The 25,400-nt window shown below is 46.8% G+C and overlaps 1 protein-coding gene across 1 annotated transcript in view; it reads left to right on the top strand.

Moving 5' to 3' along the window:
• GRIK5 (glutamate ionotropic receptor kainate type subunit 5) overlaps positions 1 to 23,815 on the top strand; it is a 75,807-nt gene extending 51,992 nt beyond the window's left edge. The window contains exons 10-20 of the mRNA XM_087727041.1: positions 1,210 to 1,314; positions 2,646 to 2,753; positions 5,674 to 5,877; positions 10,460 to 10,573; positions 11,551 to 11,660; positions 12,467 to 12,640; positions 14,417 to 14,582; positions 18,393 to 18,618; positions 19,339 to 19,467; positions 21,479 to 21,600; positions 23,318 to 23,815. Of these exons, the coding sequence (XP_087583167.1) occupies positions 1,210 to 1,314; positions 2,646 to 2,753; positions 5,674 to 5,877; positions 10,460 to 10,573; positions 11,551 to 11,660; positions 12,467 to 12,640; positions 14,417 to 14,582; positions 18,393 to 18,618; positions 19,339 to 19,467; positions 21,479 to 21,600; positions 23,318 to 23,674 (1,815 nt within the window). The 3' untranslated portion in view covers positions 23,675 to 23,815. The remainder of the gene's footprint in view (positions 1 to 1,209; positions 1,315 to 2,645; positions 2,754 to 5,673; positions 5,878 to 10,459; positions 10,574 to 11,550; positions 11,661 to 12,466; positions 12,641 to 14,416; positions 14,583 to 18,392; positions 18,619 to 19,338; positions 19,468 to 21,478; positions 21,601 to 23,317) is intronic.
• The last annotated feature ends 1,585 nt before the right edge of the window (positions 23,816 to 25,400 follow it).

The raw sequence follows: 25,400 nt of genomic DNA, 5'->3' as shown, positions 1-25,400 counted from the left end.
AGCCAAATGGGAGGGTGGCTTTCAGAGTCCTCCCCTGCCTTTTCAAAATTTGGCAAGGGAAAAAAAACACGCTCAGAGCAGTGGTAACATTCAATTATTATTTTTTTACTAACGGTTCTGTGGCAGGGGAAGGATACTGCAAAACCCCATTCTCTCCCCACTCCTGGGAAAGGATACTACAAAATCCCCATTCCCTTCCCATTCCTGGGGAAGGATACTGCAAAATCTCCATTCCCTTCCCACTCCTGGGGAAGGATACTGCAAAATCCCCATTCTCTCCCCACTCCTGGGAAAGGATACTACAAAATGCCCATTCCCTTCCCATTCCTGGGGAAGGATACTGCAAAATGCCCATTCCCTTCCCACTCCTGGGGAAGGATACTGCAAAATCTCCATTCCCTCCCCACTCCTGGGAAAGGATACTACAAAATCCCCATTCCCTTCCCACTCCTGGGGAAGGATACTGCAAAATCTCCATTCCCTCCCCACTCCTGGGGAAGGATACTGCAAAATCTCCATTCCCTTCCCACTTCTGGGGAAGGATACTGCAAAATCTCCATTCCCTTCCCATTCCTGAGGAAGGATACTGCAAAATCTCCATTCCCTCCCCACTCTGGGGCCAGCCAGAGGTAATATTTGCTGGTTCTCCGAACTACTCAAAATTTCCGCTACCGGTTCTCCAGAACCTCTCAGAACAGGCTGAATCTCACCCCTGCCTGAAAGGCTATTTTACTAACACATTTCTGTGGCGCAACTTAGCACAGGGGTCTCCAAGCATGGCCACTTTGAGATTTGTGGACTTCAACTCCCAGAATTCCTCAGCCAGCCATTCTTCAGCCAGCTGGACTATCCAATGTCTTAGGTCAGAGGTCTCCAAGCATGGTCACTTTAGGACTTGGGGACTTCAACTCCCAGAATTCCTCAGACAGACGGACTATCCAGTGTCCTAGGTCATGGCTGGCTGAGGAATTCTGGGAGTTGAAGTCTACAAGTCTTAAAGCGCCCCGTGTTTGGAGACCACTGACCTGGGACATGGAATAATCTTCTTCCTTATTTTGGGAGGATGGAAGAGAACCAGAGTGCTCCCTTCTCAAGCTAATTGTAACTTGTGAGCCCGTTTTGGCCGTGCCTCGCTCTCATTCTCCTGTGTTCTTCTCTCTGTCTTCTTCGATTTGCGCCCCATTCCTCTGTCTCTCCATCCCTGGCTAGGTAGAGTATGACGGGCTGACGGGACACGTGGAATTCAACAGCAAGGGTCAAAGAACCAATTACACCCTGAGAATTCTGGAAAAAGGACGGCACGGACACCGGGAGGTAAGAGGACTAGTGTCATTCCTGCAATCATATTCCTTTTAAGGATCTTTGGCCTGCCACACTCTCTATTATTTTACTATGCTGTTTCATTAGTGGGGTAATTGGGAAGTGGGGAATAGTAAGGAGCAGAATGTGTTGTCAAAATAAAACATTCCTTTCTAGAAGCCCAAGGTCTCTGCACCTGACCGGAACTAGGTGGGTGGAAATGCCAGCATGGCAGAGGAAGATTGGACCATGTGATAGACTTGTGGGTGTGGGGGCCAGGTTTTGAACTTTCAACTGGGTGGAAACCCCAGGAAGCTTTCAGATTCGGGCTTCCACAGTGTGTACCAACATGTCTCACTTATTAAATTGGAACTTTGATGAAAGTTATGCCTTGGACTCTGATTTAATTCTGGATGATATTTGGAACGCTGACAACTTAGAGCTTCAGCTTAGGATACCCTGTTTTTGCAGAGATTTCAGATAGTCCTCGACGTAAAACAGTTTCTTTAGTGACCGTTCGAAGTTACAACGGCACTGGGAAGAAAAAGATACCATCGTTTTTTTCACACTTAAGACCTTTGCAGCATCCCGATGGTCACCTGATCAAAATTCAGAAGCCTGGCAACTGGTTCCTCTTTACGACAGTTGCAGTGTCCCGGGGTCACGTGATCCCCTTTTGCGACCTTCTGATAGTCCATGGGGAAGCCAGATTCACTTAACAACAGGGTTAGACACTTGATACCTGCAGCGGTTCACTTTCTTGCCAGAGCTGTGAGGTGGGATGAGACTCACTTAACAGCAATCTGGCTTAGCAGCGGAAGTGTTGAAGGGGTCATAAGTCGAGGACTTCCTGGGTACAGGATAAATCTAGTAAGAACCTATAGGCTGGGTGTCAGGGTTCCAAGTAACACCTGTAACAAAATAAGACTCCAAAGCTTGAAGTTTATCAAAGTTCCACTTTATTAGAGATGTCATATTGGGACATCTGGGAAAATCCGAATCTGAAAGCTTCCAGGGTTTCCCCACCCAAATGAAAGACCAAATCCCTGCCCAGCCGCCACAGGTCCATCACAAGGCCCAATCAGGCACCGTCCCAACTGGAGATGCCTCTCAGGCACACCACTCCAGGGGCAGGGCAAGGTGACCTTGACGCTCTGGGAAAGGAATGTTATATAATCCCCCCTCCCATTTCCCCACAGCATTAAATGTGGCAGGCCTGAAGGCCCAATGCAAAATTGATTGATTGATTGAATACATTTATAGGCCGCCCAATCCCGAAGGACTCTGGGTAGCTTACAGAAAATAAAAAGATGGTTTTGAGGCCTGACACCGTTCTTTTTCAACAGATTGGGGTGTGGTACTCTAACAAGACCCTTGCGATGAACGCCACAACGTTGGATATCAACGCCTCAGAGAGCCTCGCCAACAAGACTCTGGTGATCACCACCATCTTGGTAAGTGCCCCCCCCCCCCTTGTCTTATTCTCAGGGGTATTTCTCCACCTTTTGAAAAGCGGGCTTTAAACAGTTGTGCAGGTGGCTTGGTTAAAGTCAACCAAGGATGTAAAAAGTGACTGGGGGCCCTTGGAGATGTGAACATGAGGGAATTGTAGCAGAGGGTGAAATTAAGCAGGTTCTGATGGGTTCTGGAGAAGCGGTAGTGGAAATTTTGAGTATTGTATTTTCCGGAGTATAAGATGCACCAAAGTTTTGAAGAGGCAAATTAAAAAAAAAAAAAGTTTTGGCACTCTGCAAATCTCCCCAAAACAGTCCATTTTTTGCGAAAACGGGCCCATTTTTTTCCAAAAAAGGGTATGAATAGCCTTTAGGAGACTTGTAGAGTGCTCCGGGGGAGGGTTTTTTTTGGGGGGGGGGAAGAACGAGCAAAAAAACAGCCTGTTTTTTTGTCCAAAAAAGTCTTTAGGAGGCTTATAGATTGTTCCTAGGGGCTAGGGGGGCAAAATTGAGCAAAAAATGGCCCGTTTTTCTGCATGGCCATTTTGGTGAAGGGGGCGGGTTTTGGGGAGGCAAAAAGTGCTGTATTCAGTGTATAAGATGCACCCAGATTTTCAGAATCTTTTTTGAGGGAAAAAGGTGTGTCTTATACTCCGAAAAATAAGGTAGTTTGGAGAATCGGTAAATACCACCTGTGGGGCGGGAATGGAGATTTTGTAGTATCCTTCCCCTGCTACGCCCACAGAATCAATAGTAAAAAAAAAATTGAATTTCACCACTGAATTGTAGCTGGTTTCACTATTTCATGTGAGAAACAGACTCCTACAGCAAAAATTTCCTCTTTCCTGTTTGGTGGTTCCTTGATTCATTCACAGACCCTTCAAAGATGATTGTGGAAGGGGAATAACAGAATAACAGAAGGGTTGGAAGGGAGCTTACAGTAGAATACAATAACAGAGTTGGAAGGCACCTTGGAGGTCTTCTAGTCCAACCCCCTGCTTAGGCAGGAAATCTTACACCACTTCAGACAAATGGTTATCCAACATCTTCTTTAAAACTTCCAGTGTTGGAGCATTCACAGCTTCTGGTGGCAAGTTGTTCCACTGATTAATTGTTCTCACTGTCAGGAAATGTCTCCTTAGTTCTAAGTTGCTTCTCTCCTTGATTAGTTTCCACCCATTGCTTCTTGTTCTACCTTCAGTTGCTTTGGAGAATAGTTTGAGAATAGAGAATAGTCCTGCTCAGGCAGGAAACCCTATATACCCTATATACCATTTCAGACAAGTGGCTGAAACTGAAAAACATGGAGTATCCACAATTTCTGGAGACAAACCGTTCCACTGATTAGCTGTTCTCGCTGTCAGGAAGTTGCATCTCTCCTTGATTAGTTTCCACCCGTTGCTTCTTGTTCTGTCTTCTGATACTTTGGAGACTAGCTTGACTCCCTCTTCTTTGTGGCAGCCCCTCAAATATTGGAACACTACTATCATGTCTCCCCTAGTTCTTCTTTTCATTAAACTCAACATACCCAATTCTTGAAGCCGTTCTTGCTATGTTTTAGCCTCCAGTCCCCTAATCATCTTTGTTGCTCTTCCATGCACTTTTGTCTAGAGTCTCAACATCTTTTTTTACATAGTGCCAAACTTCCCTTGACGTAGCGAAGACTTCCTCCAAATAGTTTGGAGAAGTTCTTCCCTTCCAAGAAAAGAGTTGAAAGGGCTGCTTGAAATGGTCAAACTCTTCCGTCTCGTCTCAGACTGAAAATGGGATGGTGGTTGTGATGGGTAAACAATAATTAATGTCTGGCATGCTCTTCCCTACAATGGACTGATGACAAGCGTGCTTCAGTTGGGAAGAGGGAATAAAAATAAAAGAATTAGGCAAATTAGTGAAGAGCCGTGATTGCGTCTGTGATTTTCATGCACAAAAGAGATGTTCGTCCTTCTGCATATGAGTGGGTACACAGAAACAAAGGCACAGATTGTTGGGTTGTTATGATGTGCTGTTGTTGAACCTCTGGAGGGATGTGGCTGGTTCCTCTTACCATTCAGGGACCAGGCGCTCTTGAGCTAATTTCAGAAGTGCTCTTAAGTGGTCAGGACAGATTTCTCGGGGGAAACCATGGCTCCATTCTCTAGTTGGATGATGAATGGGAAGGGAAAGAGAGAAATAGAGGAAGAGGGAAGGGATGGGAAAAAGGAATCGCAACCCCATCCTCTCAGGGCCATTAGACCAATAGGTCAGCGAGTCAGTTTGGCCTAGTGATTAAGGTGCTGACCTATAAACTAGGAGACAGTGAGTTCTAGTCCTGCCTTAGACATGAACGAGGGCTGGGAGTTTTGGGGCCAATCATCAGGAGACTCCTGAGTTTTAATCCCACCTTAGACATGAAAACTGGCTGGGGAACTTTGGGCCAATCCTCAGGAGAGTCCCGAGTTCTAGTCCCGCCTTAGACATGAAAGTCAACTGGGTGACTTTGGTCCAATCATCAAGAGACTCCTGAGTTCTAGTCCCGCCTTAGACATGAAAGCCAACTGGGTGATTTTGGGCCAATCATCAGGAGACTCCCGAGTTCTAGTCCCGCCTTAGACATGAAAGCCAACTGGGTGACTTTGGGCCAATCCTCAGGAGACTCTTGAGTTCTAGTCCCGCCTTATCCATGAAAGCCAACGGGGTGACTTTGGGCCACCTCCCAGGGTTGTTGTTGTGGGGAAAATAGGAAGAAGGAGGAATATTGTGTATGTTTGGGTTTGGAGTTCTCCTGACCAAAAATATGTCAAATCTCGAGGACAGTTGCCTGTTATCTACTAGCTCAAGAGTCTTCACACTTGCCAACTTTAAGACTTGTGGACTTCAACTCCCAGAATTCACCAGCCAGAGCATGCTACCTCATATTATATCCTGGCTTTCCCGCTTACAGGAGAATCCCTACATGATGCGTCGGGCAAACTTCCAGGAACTCTCCGGTCCTGCCCAGTATGAAGGCTTCTGCGTGGACATGCTTCACGAACTTGCCGACATCCTTAAGTTCCGTTTCCAGATCAAACTGGTGGATGATGGGCTTTACGGGGCTCCTGAACCTAATGGGTCTTGGACTGGCATGGTGGGAGAACTCATTAACAGGGTAAGGCTGTTAGGAAAATCCCAGATTATTATTATTCTTTTCCCCCCTGACAAAAATTTCCATCAACCAGACAGATCTTCACAGTGAAATTGCATGTGGAAAGCAGGTGGAAGTTGGTTTTAGGAACCGGACTTGGAATCTTACCTGAAGATGTAGGATGCAGGTTGCGGGGGAAGATCAATATAATAGAGCCACGGTGGCGCAGTGGTTAGAGTGCAGTACTGCAGGCTACTTCTGCCGATCGCCGGCTGCCAGCAGTTTGGCAGATCGAATCTCACCAGGCTCAAAGTTGACTCATCCTTCCATCCTTCCGAGGATGATAAAATGAGGATGCAGATTGTTGGGAGCAAGAGGCTGATTCTGTAAAACCTCTTAGAGAGCGCTGTAAAGCGGTATATAAGTCTAAGGGCTATTGGTGTTGCTATCCCAGGTTTGGTGCATCAGCAGCTAAATGGACCTGGCTTTTTCTGCCTGGCCATTCAATTCTTCAGAATGCAATTCTTCTGCATGGCCATTCAATTCTTCAGGTGCTTTTTTCTTCTATTCCCACCCCCCTCCCCAAGAAAGTCAGCTCTATCTACCACCTGCTAGATTAGCTCAAATGTTTAAAAATATGTCTAGCAAATGTTGGAAATGTAACCAAAAATAACCCGGCACATTTTATCATTCGTAGTGGACTTGTGTCAAAGAAAAAAAAATGGGCAAAGATACACAGGTGGTTAGAAAAGATGACAGGAAGACTTTGCAGATTTTAAACCTGAATTGTTTTTTATTTGGTATAATATCAGAAAACCTTAATAAGAAAAGCATGTATTTAATATTACATGCGAGTCCCTTGGACTGCAAGGCGATCCAACCGGTCAGTCCTAGAGGAGATCAACCTTGTCTGCCTTTTAGAAGGCCAGATCCTGAAGCTGAAACTCAAAGACTTTGGCTACATAATGAGAAGGAAGGACTCCCTGGAGAAGAGCCGAATGCTGGGAAAGAATTGAGGGCAAAAGAAGAAGGGGACGACAGAGAAGGAGGAGGCTGGATGGAGTCTCTGAAGCAGTCGGCGTGAGCTTGAATGGACTCCAGAGGATGGTAGAGGACAAGAAGGCCTGGGGGGAATGTTGTCCATGGGGCTGAGATGGGTCGGACACGACTTCACAACTGAACAACAATATTACACATCTTAACAGCAGCGAGGATTATTTTTGCACCGTATTGGAAAAATGAAGATATACCACGAGACAAAGAAGTACTCAAGACGATGCTAGATTGTGCAGAGATGGATAGATTGACATTGAAAGTGAAAGAGAAAGAGGATGTAGAATATTATCCAATATGGAATTTATTTTACCAATGGTTGGGAAAAAAAGTGGCGGAGACGAAGAATGTCATTTGTATTGTTAAGCAAATGAAATACCCAGACAACACAATGTTTATTAAGCACTAAGAAAATGTATTTAATAGAAAATCACTAAAAAAGAAAGTCAGCTGTGTGCAATGGCAGAGAAATGATAAATAAAGAGATGGCAGAAGAGAGGGAGGGAGGGAGGGAGGGAGGGAGGGAGGGAGGGAGAGAGAGAGGGAGGGAGGGAGGGAGGGAGGGAGGGAGGGAGGGAGGGAGGGAGGAGAGAGAGAGAGAGAGAGAGAGAGAGAGAGAGAGAGAGAGAGAGAGAGAGAGAGAGAGAGAGAGAGAGAGAGAGAGAGAGAGGACCATGGGTCAGATCTGATTACAGCTCCCTGCAAATAGAAAGCTATTTTGCTCGCAGGCTGGGCTGGAATATTTTCTCAATGATGATGCTTCTTAAAGAATTGATGCTGGTGTGTTTTTTTGCTTTTGCTTTTATCTCAAAAGAGAGAGACAGAAATGGCATTTCTGCTTCTAGGATCTGAATGGGTTAGAGTAGACCACAATTGAACATTTGTTTGTGGGTGCACTTAGCCAGCACAGAAAGACTCTCTACAAAATGACTCACAATTACTCAGTAGTAGGCAAGCCAGATCTGGATTCAAACATTCGGATAAGAAAGCAGCAAGGAGATATTTGTGTGTGTGTGTGTGTCTCTCTCTGCCACCTTTCTAATGGTTTTTGAGGTTTCTGCAAGCAAGATCTGGTAGCTTAGATCAATCATCCTCTTTTTAACAACCCCATAATCCTTTGCAGGATGGAGTCTGGGCAACAGAATGGAGCTAGCAGAGTGTTTCCTGGCCAGATGCCTTTCCCTGTTGCCAATGCAGAGTTTTGTTCAGCAGATATATTCCCATTGTGCCCAGAGAGAGAGAAATATCTGCCTCTACCAAGGATCGAACTAACAGCCTCCTGATTGTGAGGCGAGAGTTCCACCTCTGGGCCACCGCACCTGGTAGCTCAGATCAACGCAGTTAAAACAATCAAAGGACTTGCTGATAATCCTTGACTTACAGTAGTTCATTTAGTGGCTGTTCAGGTTACAATGACCCCCGTAAAAAGCTAAGTAGGACCGTTCGTCACACTAACAACTCGTGCAGCATCCCCATTTTTTTGCCACAGTTGTTAAATAAATCACTGCAATTGTTACACTAGTGACACAGTTGTTAAGTGAGTCTGGCTTCCCCATTAACTTTGCTAGTCTGGAGGTCGCAAAAGGTGATCACATGACCCTGGGACACTCCTAAAGTCGTAACTGTGAGTCAGTTGCCTGTTGTGGCCCGCCAGCGACCAGAGAAGCTGGCAGCAGAGTTGGACAGTGAGGAGGTTGGGGAGGAACATGGGCCAGTCCTGGAGGCTGGGAAAGGCTCTGATGAGGGCTCTGTGTTGGAGGGAGAGACGGTGCAGAGGCCATCTGGGAGTTCTCACCTGCCTTTGGAGCTAGACGGCAGTGAGGCAGAGGAACAGCTGGAGCCTGTTCCCAGTGTACGCATGCGCAGAGCTGCCAGAAGAAAAGAACAACTCGAAAATCAGGGTCAACTTGGGAGTAAAGCCACAGGTGGAAGGTGATTAGCCCCGTAACCCATAGGAAATAAAAGAGGAGCAAAAGGGGAGTGGGCTTCTGCAGGAAACAATTCATTCATTCATTCGTTTGAGGAGTGTGAAGATCTGTCCATGAATCTCAGAGACTCTGTGCCAGGGGTGGGTTCCTGCCAGTTCTAACCTCTTCTATAGAAGAGGTTCCACAAATCTACAGTGCCGTTTAGAACCGGTTCCAGCTCCCTCCCCCCACCCATCTGCACATCATCAAGATGAAGAGCGAGAGGAGGAATTCTGGGAGTTGAAGTCCACAAGTCTTAAAGCTTTCAAGTTTGAACACCCCTGGGTTTTTTTTTTCCTAAAGGTTTAGGGGTGCAAGGGTCTTGTAACTTGACAGCTTTAAGACTTGCACGCTTCAATGCCAGAGTTCCTGAGCGAACATTTTGGTTGCTAAGCAAGAGCGTTGTTAAGTGAGTTTCAACACATTTTACAAGTTGGCCATGCCTGCACAGTCACATGACTGCCAAGCCACTCCCACTTGGTCACATGGCTGGCAAGCCACTCCCAAAAAGTAGTTCTAAAACATTTTGAAACCCACCACTCCTCTGTGCCCAGCCTTTCCTTGCACCTCATTTGGATAATATTTACATGGCAGCTTTCCAAGCGAGATAAGGTCTGTGGTCATAAATCCACCTTTGAAAGACTGTTTGCCAGGCCTTTGCTGAATGTGAATGAGAGGAATTCAACATTCGTTTCGTAAAAGGGGTTTTGTCAGGACCAGGAATCTGTTTCGTGCTTTTTGGGGAAGCCTAGATCAGAACATTGCCAAGCATCTTGAGTTTTGATGAACTCAGGGTAATAAGTCACTTTTTTTAGTGCCGTTCAAACAGTCACTAAATGAACTGTTGTAAGTCGAGGATTACCTGTAGTCTTTGCTTGGGTTTCAACCAGCCAATGAAAAAAAGAAAGGAAAGGCAGAGGAAGAATGGGAGGGAATGTAAGAGTAGGAAAGAGGGGAGGAATGGGAAGAAGAGGGGAAGGGTAAAGGGGAGGAAGGGGAAGGAGAGAAAGGAAAGGAGAGGAGGAAGGAAGGAAGGAGAGAAGAAAGAGAAGAAAGGGGGTAGGAAGGAGGGAGGCAAGCAAGGAGGGAAGGAAGGAGGGAAGAAAGGAGAGAAGAAAGGGAAGGAAGGAGGGAAGGAAGGAGAGGAGGGAAGGAAGGGAAGGAAGGAGGGAATGTAGGAGAGAAGGAAGGGGGGAAGGAAGGAGGAAAGGAAGGAGGAAAGGAAGGAGAGAAGGAGAAAAGAAAGGAGGGAAGGAAGGAAGGAGGGAAGGCGAAGGAGGGAAGGAAGGAAGGGGAGTAGGAGAGAAGAAACGAGGGAAGGAAAGAGGGAGGGAGGGAAGAAGAAGTAGGACCGTTGTAAGATAAGATGGATCTATGGGATGGTAAGAAAGCAATCTTCAAGTATATTGTCAACTGTAGGGAAAAATTGTTATAAATACATATTATTAATAACAGTTATGAGATCATATAATTGTGAATGTATATATAAAATTGATTAAAAATAAATAAATAAATAAAAATAAAACCTAGAGAGCAGCAGTGTCACTCTGTCTACGAGATGATTAGCGTTCCCTTTGCTTTTCCAGAAAGCTGATCTGGCGGTGGCTGCCTTCACCATCACGGCCGAACGGGAGAAGGTCATCGACTTCTCCAAGCCCTTCATGACGTTGGGAATCAGCATCCTGTACCGTGTACACATGGTAGGCACAACCCGGTCTTAAAAGTGGAGGGAGGAAGAGTGGGAGATGACCTGAGCATCCGGGAGAGATCTGAGGTGATCCCTCCCATCTGGCCTTTCATTCTACTGAGTCAAGAAAAGGGACGCGGCGGCTCGGGGGACTAAGACGCTGAGCTTGTCGATCAGAAAGGTCGGCAGCTCGGCGGTTCGAATCCCTGGTGCTGCATAACGGAGTGAGCTCCCGTGATTTGTCCCAGCTTCTGCCAACCTAGCAGTTCGAAAGCATGTAAAAATGCAAGTAGAAAAATAGGTACCACCTTTGGTGGGAAAATAACAGCGTTCGTGCGCCTTTGGTATTGAGTCATGGAGACATCTTCGGACAGCTCTGGCTCTTCGGCTTTGAAACGGAGATGAGCACTGCCCTCTAGAGTCGGGAACGACTAGCACATATGTGTGAGGGGAACCTTTACCATTACCTTAGTCAAGAGATGGTAACAAAATCAATCATCCCAGAATTCTGAAACTTAAGTCCACCCATAGAGAACCAGTTTGGTGCAGTCACTAAGGACACTGGAATAGACACCAAGGCACCAGGAGTTCTAGTCCTGCCTTAGACACCAAGTTAACATGGTGACTTTGGGCCAGTCGCTCTCTTAATCTTAGGAAGAAGGCCATTGCAAATCATTTCCAAACCCACCCACCCCAGACCCCAAAACAATGCCGGGGCTTTGGAGTTACGCACACACATACACACACTGAGAGAGGGAGGGAGAGAGAGAGGGGAGGGGAAAGGGAAAGAGAGAAAGGAAGAGAGAGAGAGAAAGGGAGAGAAATGGAGAAAGAAATAGACAGGAAGAAAAAGAGAGATATTCACACATCTGGAAGTTGGTCAGTTTGCAGAAAACATATTTTATTCAACACACTCTTTGGAATTATGCTTGATAGTAGGAAATTCAGAAATACTTCATTGAAGCTTTTCTACTCTTTTTTTTTCCACAGGGACGCAAACCGGGGTATTTCTCCTTCCTCGACCCCTTTTCCCCAGCTGTTTGGCTTTTCATGCTTCTTGCCTATCTCGCCGTTAGCTGCGTCCTCTTTCTCGCTGCTCGGTAAGTCCTACCTATGAGAGATTCATCCTAGGCTTAAGGTACCACATCCAGAGACCAGAGACCCGAGGAGGTCATTTTCATCCTCCTGGGGGCTCGAGGAAAGCCTCCAGAGCCTGGGGGGCCTCCCCGAAAACTCCCACCACCACCTGTGGTGCAGGAGGCCAAGTAGGCCACACCCTCCATGGGCCACACCCACCCAGCAACCGGGCAGAGAACTGTTTGCTAAAATTTCTGAATCCCACCCATGGTGTTCATCCCAAATTGTATAGCTAAAAGTCTGTAGAGATTCTCAGATGGAAAAGTTGCTTTGCAGAGTGAGAGAGTGTCGGCGTATACCGTATTTTTCAGAGTATAAGATGCACGCTTTTCCCCATTAAAAGAGCATGGAAATGTTGGTGTGTCTTATACACCAAATACCGCCATTTCTGGCCTCCTGAAGCCCCGCCCCTGCATCCCATTTTTGCGAAAAACGTCCCGTATTTCGCAAAAGAAGAGGCATTTTTGCCTTCCCTCAGCCCCCAGCAGCCCTCTGCAGGCTTCAGTAGGGTTGGGGGGGGGAGGCAAAAAGCCTCCATTTTTTTTGCAAAAAACAGCCCATTTTCCGCCTGTTTTTTGCAAAAACGGGGGCGTTTTTGCCTCCCCCCCCCAGCCCTGCTGAAGCCTGCAGAGGACAAAAACTTTCTTCTTACTTACCTCTTCAAAATCTTGGTGCGCCTTATACACCTGTGCATCTTATAGTCCGAAAAATACGGTAAATGTAATAAGCGAATAAGGAAAAGAGTCTGAAATGTTTCTTCCTTCCACAGACTGAGCCCTTACGAATGGTACAACCCTCATCCTTGTCTCCGGGAGCGTCATAACATCCTGGAAAACCAGTACACGCTGGGAAACAGCCTCTGGTTCCCAGTCGGGGGCTTCATGCAACAGGGGTCGGAAATTATGCCCCGAGCTCTTTCTACCCGTTGTGTCAGCGGCGTCTGGTAAGCAACTGTGCGAACAACAGCCGAGCCGGCATGGGGTACAGGGAGTCATCGACTTACGACCACGATTGAGCCCAACCTTTCTGTCGCTAAGTGAAACATTTGTTAAAGGAGTTTGGTCCCATTTTACGATCTTTCTTGCCGCTAACACTGCCGTTGTTAAGTCAGTCCCATGGTTGTTAAGTGAAGCTTGTCAGAAAGTCACCAAAAGGTGGATCACAACTCGTCATAAATACGAGTCCATTGCCAAGCATCTGAATTTTGATTTCGTGACCATGGGGATCGTGCCACGGTCGTAAGTGTGAAAAACCGAAGTCCCTTTTTTCAGTGCTGCTGTATCGTTGAATGGCCACTAAACAGACTGTCGTAAGTTGAGGACTGCCTGTATTTAATTTGCAACAGGTTTGGAAAAAAGTCACAATCATCTTATCTTCCACCTGTTTTGAAATATTTAATGTCTAGGGAGGTTGTTGTGTTGTTGTCGTTGTTATTGTTGTTTCCCCCCACTCTGGAACACAGTCACCTCTTAAATGCATCACGCCAGCACCTACAGATTTCAACCTTTTTAAAGGAATACTAATGAGGTTTGCAATCCTTAATTGGGAGCTTAATTGGCACTAAAACTTTAGCTGATTAATCAGTGGGGAGCATTTTTAATTGGTGAGAACAACACTTCATCTGGGGGATTGTACATTAAGGGCATATTGGTTTTGGCATGTTGATGCAATAGGCAATAATTTCTCTTTTTCAAACGATGATTCCCAAGGAGGAATGGCAGTATATCGGAGTGTAGGTTGCGGTGTCTTTCCTTCAAAAATCTCAGTGACGTTTAAAAGGGAAAGGTTCCCCTCGCACACATGTGCTAGTCGTTCCCGACTCTAGGGGGCGGTGCTCATCTCCGTTTCAAAGCCGAAGAGCCAGCGCTGACGTCTCCGTGGTCATGTGGCCGGCTTGACTCAATGCCAAAGGCGCACGGAACGCTGTTCCCTTCCCACCAAAGGTGGTCCCTATTTTTCTACTTGCATTTTTTACGTGCTTTCGAACCGCTCGGTTGGCAGAAGCTGGAACAAGTCACGGGAGCTCACTCTGTTACGCGGCGCTAGGGATTCGACCCGCTGGACTGCCGAACCTTTCTGATCGACAAGCTCAGCGTCTTCGCCACTGAGCCACCGCGTCCCTCAGTAACATTTACTGACTTATTACTTTTAGCGACGTCCAACTTTGAGTGACCTGTTAAGAGCAGATTACGAATAGGCCTCGAGTTACGACCACAGTCGAACCCCAGATTTCCGTTGCTAAGCGAGTCAATGGTTAAGCGAGCTTCGTCCCATTTTGTGACCTTTCTTGCCACAGTTGTTAAGCAAATCACTGCAATTGTTAAGTTAGTCACACAGTTGTTAAAGTGAATCTTGCTTCCCCGTTGACTTTGCTGTCAGAAGGCCCCAAAAGCAGATCTCTGCACACCCTGGAACGCTGCAACCGTCATAAATTCACCTAGTTCTCAACTTACAACAGTTCCTTTACTGACCATTCAAAGTTACAACGGCACCCACCGCTCGCACCCGCTGTTTGTGCATAACCATCCCCTCTCCCCCCCCCCCCCTACCACCGAGATGGAAAGGTTTCCGGCCGCTGTCTTAGGAAGCGCATCGAAAGAATTGTCTTGCTAAGATTTGTACATTAAGTAAAAGTTGAAGGTGAAAAGTAGAGGATTTCCCCGTGTCGCTCTAAAAATCAAACTGTGATTCCTTGCTTGTTGTTGTTGTTGTTATAAAGGTGGGCCTTCACTCTGATCATCATCTCTTCCTACACGGCCAACCTTGCTGCCTTCCTCACCGTGCAGCGCATGGAGGTGCCTATAGAATCGGCGGATGACTTGGCCGACCAAACCAACATTGAATACGGCACCATCCATGCCGGTTCTACCATGACCTTTTTCCAGGTGAGCATCGTTTTCTCTTTTCCTTGCTGAGGACGGTCTTCTCTAAACCCCTGCCATCTCAGGTGATGGGGGCTACCGGGTGGTTGGGCATGGCAGAGTTTTTGTAGTCTCCCCAAAGAAGTCAAAAACTGGTGTGGACTAGTAGCGCTCCATTGTCCGGGTGTGTTAGATCTGAAGGCCACCCGTGTACACCTCTGTAGTGTTTTGATGAGGACGTTGCTTTCTGCTTGATTGTTTGTCTGGTATTAATTCCTTCTTATCTGGGTGTAAGCTGCCAGAGAGGGTGCGTTCTGGTCTTTTTTGTTTCTTTCTTTGGTTTTTTTTTTATGGTCTCTTTCGAATGGTGTACAAACATGGTGTATCTCTATGTGCCTGTTAATGGCTGGTTTGTCTGAATGATAGGTTTCCAGCGGATTTCCTAGTGGTTTTGGGATTTTTGCTTGGTCTAGGAAGCTCACACTTTCCCAGATGAAATAATGGTTGAGTCTGTCTATTGACCAGTCTACTTGGATCTCTTCTCTTCTCTTCTCTTCTCTTCTCTTCTCTTCTCTTCTCTTCTCTTCTCTTCTCTTCTCTTCTCTTCTCTTCTCTTCCCTTCCTTCCCTTCCCTTCCCTTCCCTTTCCTTCCACCCTTCACTCCCTTCCTCTCCTTCCTCTCCTCCTTCTCTTTCCTTCCTTCCTTTTCTGATCCATCCTTCTATCTCTCCGATCCTTCCTTTTCTTCCTTCCTTCCTTTTCTGATCCTTCCTTCTTCTATCTCTCTGATCCTTCCTTTTCTTCCTTCCTTTCTTTCTTCCTTCCTTTTCTGATCCTTCCTTCTTCTATTTCTCCAATCCCTCCTTTTCTTCCTTCCTTCCTTTTCTGATCCTTCTTCTATCTCTCTGATCCTTCCTTCCTTTTCTGATCCTTTCTTCTTCTATCTCTCCGATCCTTCCTTTTCTTCCTTCCTTCCTTCCTTTTCTGATCCTTCCTTCTTCTATCTCTGATCCTTCCTTTTCTTCCTTTCTTCCTTCCTTCCTTCTCTGATCCTTCCTTCTTCTATCTCTCTGCTTCCTTCCTTTTCTGATCCTTCCTTCTTCTATCTCTCTGATCCTTCCTTTTCTTCCTTCCTTCCTTTTCTGATCCTTCCTTCTTCTATTTCTCCGATCCTTCCTTTTCTTCCTTCCTTCCTTTTCTGATCCTTCCTTCTTCTATTTCTCCGATCCTTCCTTTTCTTCCTTCCTTCCTTTTCTGATCCTTCTTCTATCTCTCTGATCCTTCCTTCCTTTTCTGATCCTTTCTTCTTCTATCTCTCTGATCCTTCCTTCCTTTTCTGATCCTTTCTTCTTCTATCTCTCCGATCTTTCCTTTCCTTCCTTCCTTCCTTCCTTCCTTCCTTCCTTCCTTCCTTCCTTCCTTCCTTCCTTCCTTCCTTCCTTCCTTCCTTCCTTCCTTCCTTCCTTCTGGCAACCTGTATCCATAGTAACAACGGCTGTCTCCACTCCAAGAGACATTAAGGAAGGGAAATCAATCATCAAACAAGGTCGCAGGCCTTGGTGACAGAAAAGGAAAACCTCCACCTGCTTTGCTCAGATCTCTGAAAATTGGTTTCTTGTCCTGATCCAAAAATCCCAGCTTGTTGCAGTCTGCAAGACCATAGTTATTTTTAACAAGGAGACCGGCTTGGCCCTGCCACGTTTAAAATGCTTGTCTTGAATAATTTGGGTTTGTTTTTTTTGTTTTTATTTTAAAACCAAGTTTCTTAAAAGCTGCCTTTCTCTTTTGGCTCTGCCACAGCATTTTAATGATAAGCAAAACAAGACCAATTCCCCCCCCCCCCAATTTTGAGGAGCACCTATTTGTTGGGAAGATACACTAGAGCAGTGTTTCTCAACCTTGGCAACTTGAAGTCCTGTGGACTTCAACTCCCAGAATTCCCCAGCCAGCTATGCTGGCTGGGGAATTCTGGGAGTTGAAGTCCACAGGACTTCAAGTTGCCAAGGTTGAGAAACACTGCACTAGAGAGGCAGGAGAAGAAATATATGTCTGTATTATAAACGCCTTAGAGAAACTTTGCAAGAGCAGTTAGTCAACAAACAATAAAGGCAGGAGTCATTCTACTACACGGTGCCTGGAACCTGTCCATCTGTCCCATTAAAGTTCCTGATGTTTTAACTTCCAGTGTTGGAGCATTCACAACTTCTGGTGGCAAGTTGTTCCACTGCTTAATTGTTCTCACTGTCAGGAAATGTCTCCTTAGTTCTAAGTTGCTTCTCTCCTTGATTAGTTTCCACCCATTGCTTCTTGTTCTACCCTCAGTTGCTTTGGAGAATAGTTTGAGAATAGAGAATAGGCAGGAAACCCTATATACCTATTTCAGTACAAGTGGCTGTCCAGGCTCTTCTTAAAAACGTGGAGTATCCACAATTTCTGGATACAAACTGTTCCACTGATTAGCTGTTCTCGCTGTCAGGAAGTTGCTTCTCTCCTTGATTAGTTTCCACCCGTTGCTTCTTGTTCTGTCTTCTGATGCTTTGGAGAATAGCTTGACTCCCTCTTCTTTGGGGCAGCCCCTGAGATATTGGAAGACTGCTATCCTGTCTCCCTTGGTCCTTCTTTTCATTACACTCAACATACCCAGTTCCTGCAACCGTTCTTCATATGTTTTAGCCTCCGGTCCCCTAATCATCTTGGTTGCTCTTCCGTGCACTTTTTCTAGAGTCTCAAGCCGAAGCAAAACAAGACCAATTCCCCCCCCCCCCAATTTTGAGGAACACCCATGTGTTGGGAAGATACACTAGAGAGGCAGGAGAAGAAATATATGCCTCAGTGGTGGGTTTCAAAAAAATTTCGAAGCTACTCTGTGGGTGTGGCCTCCTTTGTGGGAGTGGCTTGCCGGCCATGTGACCTGGTGGGAGTGGCTTGCCAGCCATGTGTTTTCTTTCTTTCTTTCTTTCTTTCTTTCTTTCTTTCTTTCTTTCTTTCTTTCTTTCTTTCTTTCTCTCTCTCTCTCTCTCTCTCTCTCTCTCTCTCTCTCTCTCTCTCTCTCTCTGTTTCCTTCCTTTTGTCTCTCTGTCCCTTTTTTCCTTTTTTTCTTTCATGTCTCTAGCTTTTTCTTTCTTTTTTTCTTTATTTCTTTCTTCCTTTCTTTCTCTTTCTCTCTCTGTGTGAGTCTGTCTGTTTGTGTCAGTGGTGGGTTTCAAAATTTTTTGAAGCTACTCTGTGGGTGTGGCCTCCTTTGTGGGAGTGGCTTGCCGGCCATGTGACCTGGTGGGAGTGGCTTGTCAGCCATGTGTTTTCCTTCTTTCTTTCTTTCTTTCTTTCTTTCTTTCTTTCTTTCTTTCTTTCTCTCTCTCTCTCTCTCTCTCTCTCTCTCTCTCTCTCTCTTTCCGTCCTTTTGTCTCTCTGTCCCTTTCCCTTTTTTCTTTCATCTCTCACTTTTTCTTTCTTTTTTTCTTTATTTCTTTCTTCCTTTCTTTCTCTCTCTCTCTCTGTGTGAGTCTGTCTGTCTGTCTGTCTGTCTGTCTGTGTCAGTGGTGGGTTTCAAAAAATTTTGGAACCTCTTCTGTAGGTGTGGCCTGTTTTCTGGTGGAACCTCTTCTAACCGGTTCAGTAGATTTGACTAACCGGTTCTACCGAACTGGTGCGAACTGGTAGGAACCCACCTCTGATATGCCTGTATTATAAACTCCTTAGAAAAAGTTTGCAAGAGCAGTTAGTCAACAAACAATGAAGGCAGGAGTTATTCTACTACACGGTGCCTGTAAGCCGTCTATCTGTCCCATTAAAGTTCCTGACGTTTTGTTCCTCTCTCTCTCTCTATCCAATCAGAATTCTCGCTATCAAACTTACCAGCGCATGTGGAATTACATGCATTCAAAGCAACCGAGTGTCTTCGTAAAGAGCACGGAAGAGGGAATTGCTCGGGTGCTGAATTCGAAATATGCCTTTCTTTTGGAGAGCACGATGAATGAATATCACCGGAGGCTCAACTGCAACCTGACCCAGATTGGGGGGCTACTAGATACCAAGGGCTACGGCATCGGGATGCCCCTGGGTGAGCAGAAGTAACTGGCTTGGCTTGGAGGAGAAGGAGGAAGAGGAGGGGGAGGAGGAAGAGGAGGAGGAGAAAGAGGAAAAAGAGAAGGAAGAGGAGGAGGAAGGGGAGAAAGAGGAAGAAAGTGAAGAAGAGGAGGAAAAAGAGAGGAGAGGAGGAAGAGGAGAAGAGGAAGAGGACAAGGAAGAAAAGAAAGATGGAGGAGGAGGAGGAAGAGGAGAAGGAAGGGGAGAAGGAGGAAGAAAGGGAAGAGGTGGAGGAAAAAGAGGGGAGAGGAGGAGGAAAACAAGGGGGAGGAGAAAAATGGAAGAGGAGGAGAAGGAAGAGGAGGACAAAGAAAGGGAAGAGGAGGGAAAAGAGGGGAGAGGAAGAGGAGGAAGGGGAAGAGGAGGAGGAAGAGAGGGAAGAGGAGGAAAACAAGTGGGCGGAGAAAGATGGAAGAGGAGGAGGAGAAGGAAGAGGAGGACAAAGAAAGGGAAGAGGAGGACAAAGAAGAGGAGAAAGAAGGAAGAAAGGAGAGAGGAGGAGGAGAAAGGGGAGATGAAGAGGAGGAGGAAAAAGAGGGAAGAGAAGGAGAAAGAGGCTAAAAAGAAGGAAGAGAAAAAGGAGGAAGAAGGGAAAGAGAGGAAAGAAGAGGAGGAGGGCAAGAAGGAGAAGAGGAGGAGACGATAGAAGAACGCTGATTGGTTTCTCATGGTTTGCCCCCTTATCCTTCCGCAGGTTCTCCATTCCGGGATGAGATCACCCTCGCCATTCTGCAGCTTCAAGAAAACAACCGATTGGAAATCCTGAAACGCAAATGGTGGGAGGGCAGCAAATGCCCTAAAGAGGAAGATCATCGGGCCAAAGGTCAGAGGTTAACAAGTAGAACATTGGAAGGGTTGATGGTCACCAGTTCTGGTCTCTTAAGTACAAAACAACCCGATCGATAGATGGATCATCTTTTCAAATGATGACCCCCCTGTTCGAAACTCAGTGGGCGGCCATACTTGGCCAACCCAATCTAGTCTTGTAATCTACGTGGGGTCCATCTGATGATGCTTCCATCTGTCCCTGAGTGAAGGATAAGTCCTGTTCCTAAATGTGACTTGAACTTGAATTATTACGTAGCATATGAATGAGGCTCAGAGGTGGGATTTGCTGGTTCGTACCAATCCGATTCTGCGCAGTTCGGCGAACTGGCAAAGAGCTCTTTTTTTTCGGCCCGTTTTCCAGGCCGTTTCCCGGTTGTTTTTTAGGCCAGGACGTTGCAACCGTCATAAATATGAACCAGTTGCCAAGCATCTGAATTTTGATGGCATGACCATGGGGATGCTGCAGCGGTTGTAAGTGTGAGAAACGGTCATAAGTCACTTTTTTCAGAGCTGTTATGGTGACTGCGAACCAGGGGTGGAATCCAGCAGGTTCTGGAGAACCGGTAGCGGAAATTTTGAGTACTTGGATCTACTTGGATCTCTTCTCTTCTCTTCTCTTCTCTTCTCTTCTCTTCTCTTCTCTTCTCTTCTCTTCTCTTCTCTTCTCTTCTCTTCTCTTCTCTTCTCTTCTCTTCTCTTCTCTTCTCTTCTCTTCTCCCTTCCCCTCCCCTCCCCTCCCTTCCCTTCCCTTCTCTTTCCTTTCACCCTCCACTCCCTTCCTCTCCTTCCTCTCCTCTTTCCTTCCTTCCTTTTCTGATCCATCCTTCTTCTATCTCTCCAATCCTTCCTTTTCTTCCTTCCTTTCTTTCTTCCTTCCTTTTCTGATCCTTCCTTCCTTTTCTGATCCTTCCTTCTATCTCTCCGATCCTTCCTTTTCTTCCTTCCTTCCTTTTCTGATCCATCCTTCTTCTATCTCTCTGGTCCTTCCTTTTCTTCCTTCCTTTCTTTCTTCCTTCCTTTTCTGATCCTTCCTTCCTTTTCTGATCCTTCCTTCTTCTATCTCTCCGATCCTTCCTTTTCTTCGTTCCTTCCTTTTCTGATCCATCCTTCTTCTATCTCTCTGGTCCTTCCTTTTCTTCCTTCCTTTCTTTCTTCCTTCCTTTTCTGATCCTTCCTTCCTTTTCTGATCCTTCCTTCTTCTATCTCTCCGATCCTTCCTTTTCTTCCTTCCTTCCTTTTCTGATCCATCCTTCTTCTATCTCTCCGATCCTTCCTTTTCTTCCTTCCTTCCTTTTCTGATCCCTCCTTCTTCTATCTCTCCAATCCTTCCTTTTCTTCCTTCCTTTCTTTCCTCCTTCCTTTTCTGATCCTTCCTTCCTTTTCTGATCCTTCCTTCTTCTATCTCTCTGATCCTTCCTTCCCTCCCTCCCTTCCTTCCCCTTCCTGCCTTCCTTCTTCCTTTCCTTCCTTCCTTCCTTTTCTGATCCTTCCTTCTTCTATCTCTCTGATCCTTCCTTTTCTTCCTTTTGAGTAGTTCGGAGAACTGGCAAATGCTACCTCTGACTGGCCCCAAAGTGGGGTGGGGATGGAGATTTTGCAGGATCTTTCTCCTGCCACACCCACCAAGCCACGCCCACAGAACCGGCAGTAAACAAAAAATGAATTTCATCACTGCCGTGAACGGTCATGAACCGTTGTAAGTGGAGGACTACCTGTATTTCATGGGGGGAGGGGAGTTGCCTGCAATCCCAGATGTAATTTTGCAAAAGCGGCCTCTTGTGGCCATACAGTAGATTGCAGCCAGGAAAAGGCTGAGCTGCCAAGAGATCTCTTATTATTATTATTACCAAAGTTGCCATTGCAGCTTTGAATGGTCACTAAATCAACAGTTGTAAGTCGAGGACCCCCTGTGCATCCTTCCCGGAGAGGACATATGCATCCATGCTCAGGTGTCTCCTATCCTCGCCTAACAACCTGTATCGTTCCCATGTCCTTTTTTACTCCAGGGCTGGGTATGGAGAACATTGGAGGAATATTTGTGGTGCTGATCTGTGGACTCATCATTGCCGTCTTTGTGGCTGTCATGGAATTTGTGTGGGCCACACGGCGCTCAGCGGAGCATGAAGAGGTGAGTGAAACTGGGGAGAGTTGGGAGGAAAGCCCAAGGCTAAGAAGGAAGCTATACATTCTTCTTTACAACCAGCCTTAAGCAGAGAAGGAGATGAGCCACAAACTCTTGCAAAGCCACAATTAAAAGTGCCAATTGTGGTGATGTGTATCTGTTCTGACCCTCCGGCCTGTGAATAAACCAGAGCACAGGCTTGGCTGTTTGCCACTGTTTAATTACTGAGATAACGAATCCTTTGGCTGAGAGCCCAGGCAACTCACTTTCAATAGTGTAGCTCGGCAGCAACGCAGATAATCCAAACAGACACGGCTAGAATACAGACAGATTTTCTTCACTACTAATTCCAACGGTTGTTTCCTGCAAATGTCCCCTCCCAACGCCTCACCTATATTCTCTCTTGGGAGGGGCCAATCAACAACCACCTGTGCTTAATCATCTTCTGTGAGACTGTCTACGGAGTTGCTGCTTCTGTTGCTCAGCCCTTCTCAATGTAGCATCAGGGACAAACTGCCTTTGATCCTCCCCACTGCTCCATGCCTCAGGCGCCTCCTGGTGGCCAACCAGCCTCTCGGGTCCCTGCTCTAAGTCTGAACCCTGCCCAGGGTCCTCCACATCTTCCATGGCAGACTCATATGGTTCCTCACCATCTGAGTCCATCAGCAGCTCCACCGGATCCTGCTGGGCCACAACATGTATCCATGGGCAAACAGTTGGAAATCGAAGGCTGAGTTTAGTAGCCCCCGCATAATCCTTACCAAAAGGCAACTGGACTTTGCTTTTCCTTGAAGACATTTCGCTTCTCATCCAAGAAACTTCTTCAGTGCATTGCTCATACTTCTAGAATGACACTAGTTTGAGCGCAGACAGGCTTCACTTAACAACAATATTGGGGACTGGAATGTTTATCACTAAGTGTGACATCACGTGTCCATAATGCTCAGTGGGGGAATTTCTGGCACTTCCAGTTGCCCTCCTTCAGCAAATCCTTAATGGTCGTTTAAGTGAGGATGTTGCATGGTCTCCATTTGTGACCTGCCAGCTTCCCTATTGACAAGAAGGTCGCAAACGGTGTTTGTGTGAGCTCTCAAATGACGTAGGTAGAAGGACCGGTTGTAAGTATCATTTGCTTCGCATTGTTAAGTTTGAACAGTCACCGAATGGGTGGATATTAAGTGAAGACCCACCGGTATTTTGTTGTATGGGTAGTGCTCAGCTTATAACGGGAAATCGGGACCGGAATTGCCGTCATTATGTGACACTACATGACGATATTGCTCAGTGACAGAAGTTCTGGTGATCCAAATTGCTTGTTGTTAAACAAGAACTTTGCAGGTCATTAAGCAACGATCTCCAGGACTTCCGATTTCCTGATGGCTTCCCCAATGACTTTGTTTGTGGGAAGCTGATAAGGAAATTGTGATCATGGAATCACAGCTTGTTGCAACATAATCACGAGAGCCGGGGGGGGGGGGGGGCTGAGGGTCCACATCACAGTCACACATTTGTGGGGACGCTGCTATTGGTTGTAACTACACCCTCTCAGCCCTGTTGTAAAGTTTGAACCATCCCCCAGAATTCCCAGCCCATGCACATTCATTCATTCGGTCTGTCTGAACAGTATAGGATCTCCTGCTGGAACAAGAGGTTGAACTTGATGACCTCCAAGGTCCCTTCCAACTCTAATATTCTGACTGTTCTCCTTTTCAACCTCCTGCAGATCTCGGTGTGTCAAGAGATGCTGAGGGAGCTGCGTCACGCCGTTTCTTGCCGCAAGCCGACTCGCTCCCGACGGCGTCGGCGTCACTACCCCATCCGCGGGGGACTCTCGCTGCGATCCGTCCGGGAGATGCGCCTCAGCAACGGCAAGCTCTATTCGGGGACTTTAGTGACAGAACCAGCCCCTCAGCGCCTGCTGGAAGATCCCCCCAGGCCTTGTACCCACGTCCGCATTTGCCACGAGTGCCGGCGCATCCAGACTCTTCGGGGAGCTCCCCCGCCGCCCCGGGGGCCCCCGCCGCCTGAAGAAGGCACTCCACGGAGGGCAGCCCCCCGCGAACTCAACGAGCAGGAGTGACCCCTCCCTGCCCTTGCTTTCGGGGCCCCTCCTTGTGGACCTTGCCTTCGCTCGCCGGCGGAGGTGCCTCCAGTTAAGAGATGTACGCTATGCGTATGCCCTGAACGAGGGACCCAAACACTGGGAGGACCCACCCAGCCCCACACAGGGACCCTTGCCCTTGGGGGGCTGCGGGAGTTTGCAGCTCTCCTTCCAAAGTGGCCTGGAGAAAGAAATCCACCTGCTCGTTCAAAAATACACAGGATTGGGGGGGGGGGGGTTGTTCCCCTTTTTTTGTGTCGCCCTCCTTCTACGAGAACGAGGTACTCATGCCTGGTCCGTTCCTCCGTCTCCCCCTCGCTCTCTGCCCCCCCCCCAAATTTCACCCCTGGGTGAGTGGTTCCTTAACACAAGTCTGGGCCACGACAAGCAAAGAGCGCAGTTGTGTTGTGGGAGAGAAGAAATCCCCAAACTTAACCTACTTTTTGAGAAGAGTTTTCTCCTCTAGATCGTCCTCCATGTTTTCTTTCCATCGTCCCCCCCACCATTCCGTCAACCTCTGGAGGATGTGCTCAGCAAGATGTACTGAAGGAACAAGGAAACCGGTGTGGGGTATGACCCCCCCCCAGCTATAGGGAGGGGGGGAAGAGGGGGAGGTAGGGTCCCCACTCCTGAAATGCCCCACCCAGCAGAAAGCACACTTCGCTCCGTGTGACTCCCAAACTCAGCTAAGATGAGTACGGTTTGGGGTTGTCTGGACAAAATAAGCACTGGGCACTAAGGTTAAGCTCGGAATCCACTCGGATTGTCTTTGGAGAAATCAGGGGACCCAGTGGGTTCCACACACAAGAGATCCCAGGCCCGAGAACTTGAAGGAACAGCTGGAAGAGAAGAGCAGAGGTGACCGACAGACCAATTTCGGAAGAGGGGAAATTCACAACACGGGATGCTTGCTCCCCCAAAGCGGGGAAGATAAGTTGGGTGTGCGGAGGAGCTGCGTCCTCACAATATCTTGTCTGTCTTCTTTTTTTGGTTTTGTTTTAAGTTTTTGTTTCATTATTTTTTTTTTCCCTTTTGGGATAAATTTCTATAGAAGCCAAAACAAAAAACAACAACAACAACAAAAAATCTGGAGACTTTAGTGACAACCCCAAAAGACAAAATAAATGTGAAAATACCTGGTTCTTTTAAGTGAGTGATGGGAGAGGAAGTTTTCTTTTTTTAATGCTGTTTGTGAGAGTTCCCTACGCTTGTGGTACAGTCACAGGTGTGTGTACACACACACACACACACACACAAACAAACCCGGGGAAAGGGAGTGATCACTGCATAATTCGCTTTTTCTTTTCTTTACTAAATATACGGGAATTCATGAAAAGAAGTGGGGAAAGAATGAACAAAAGTTGAGAAAGCTTTAGGGGGGGGGGTGGATGGAACTATTTTTTTTAATGTCCCAATGTGTTGGGTGTCCCAACCCATAGGGACATTGCCCCAAATGTCCCATCTAAGGGGCTGCCCCAAAGAAGAGGGAGTCAAGCTATTCTCCAAAGCACCTGAGGGTAGAACAGGAAGCAATGGGTGGAAACTAATCAAGGAGAGAAGCAACCTAGAACTGAGGAGAAATTTCCTGACAGTGGAAAACAATTAACCCGTGGAACGACTTGCCTCCAGAAATTGGGGGGGCTCCAACAACGGGAGGTTTTTAAGAAGAGATTGACAACATTTGTCTGAAATGGTAGAGGGTCTC

This window comes from Thamnophis sirtalis, unplaced genomic scaffold (assembly GCF_051295495.1).
Source record: "Thamnophis sirtalis isolate CommonGarterSnake01/CBP01778 unplaced genomic scaffold, rThaSir2_p1.2 scaffold_13, whole genome shotgun sequence".
NCBI classification, from domain to species: Eukaryota; Metazoa; Chordata; class Lepidosauria; order Squamata; family Natricidae; genus Thamnophis; species Thamnophis sirtalis.
The sequence above is the reverse complement of the archived record's forward strand: the minus strand, read 5'-3'. Positions and strand labels throughout refer to the sequence as shown.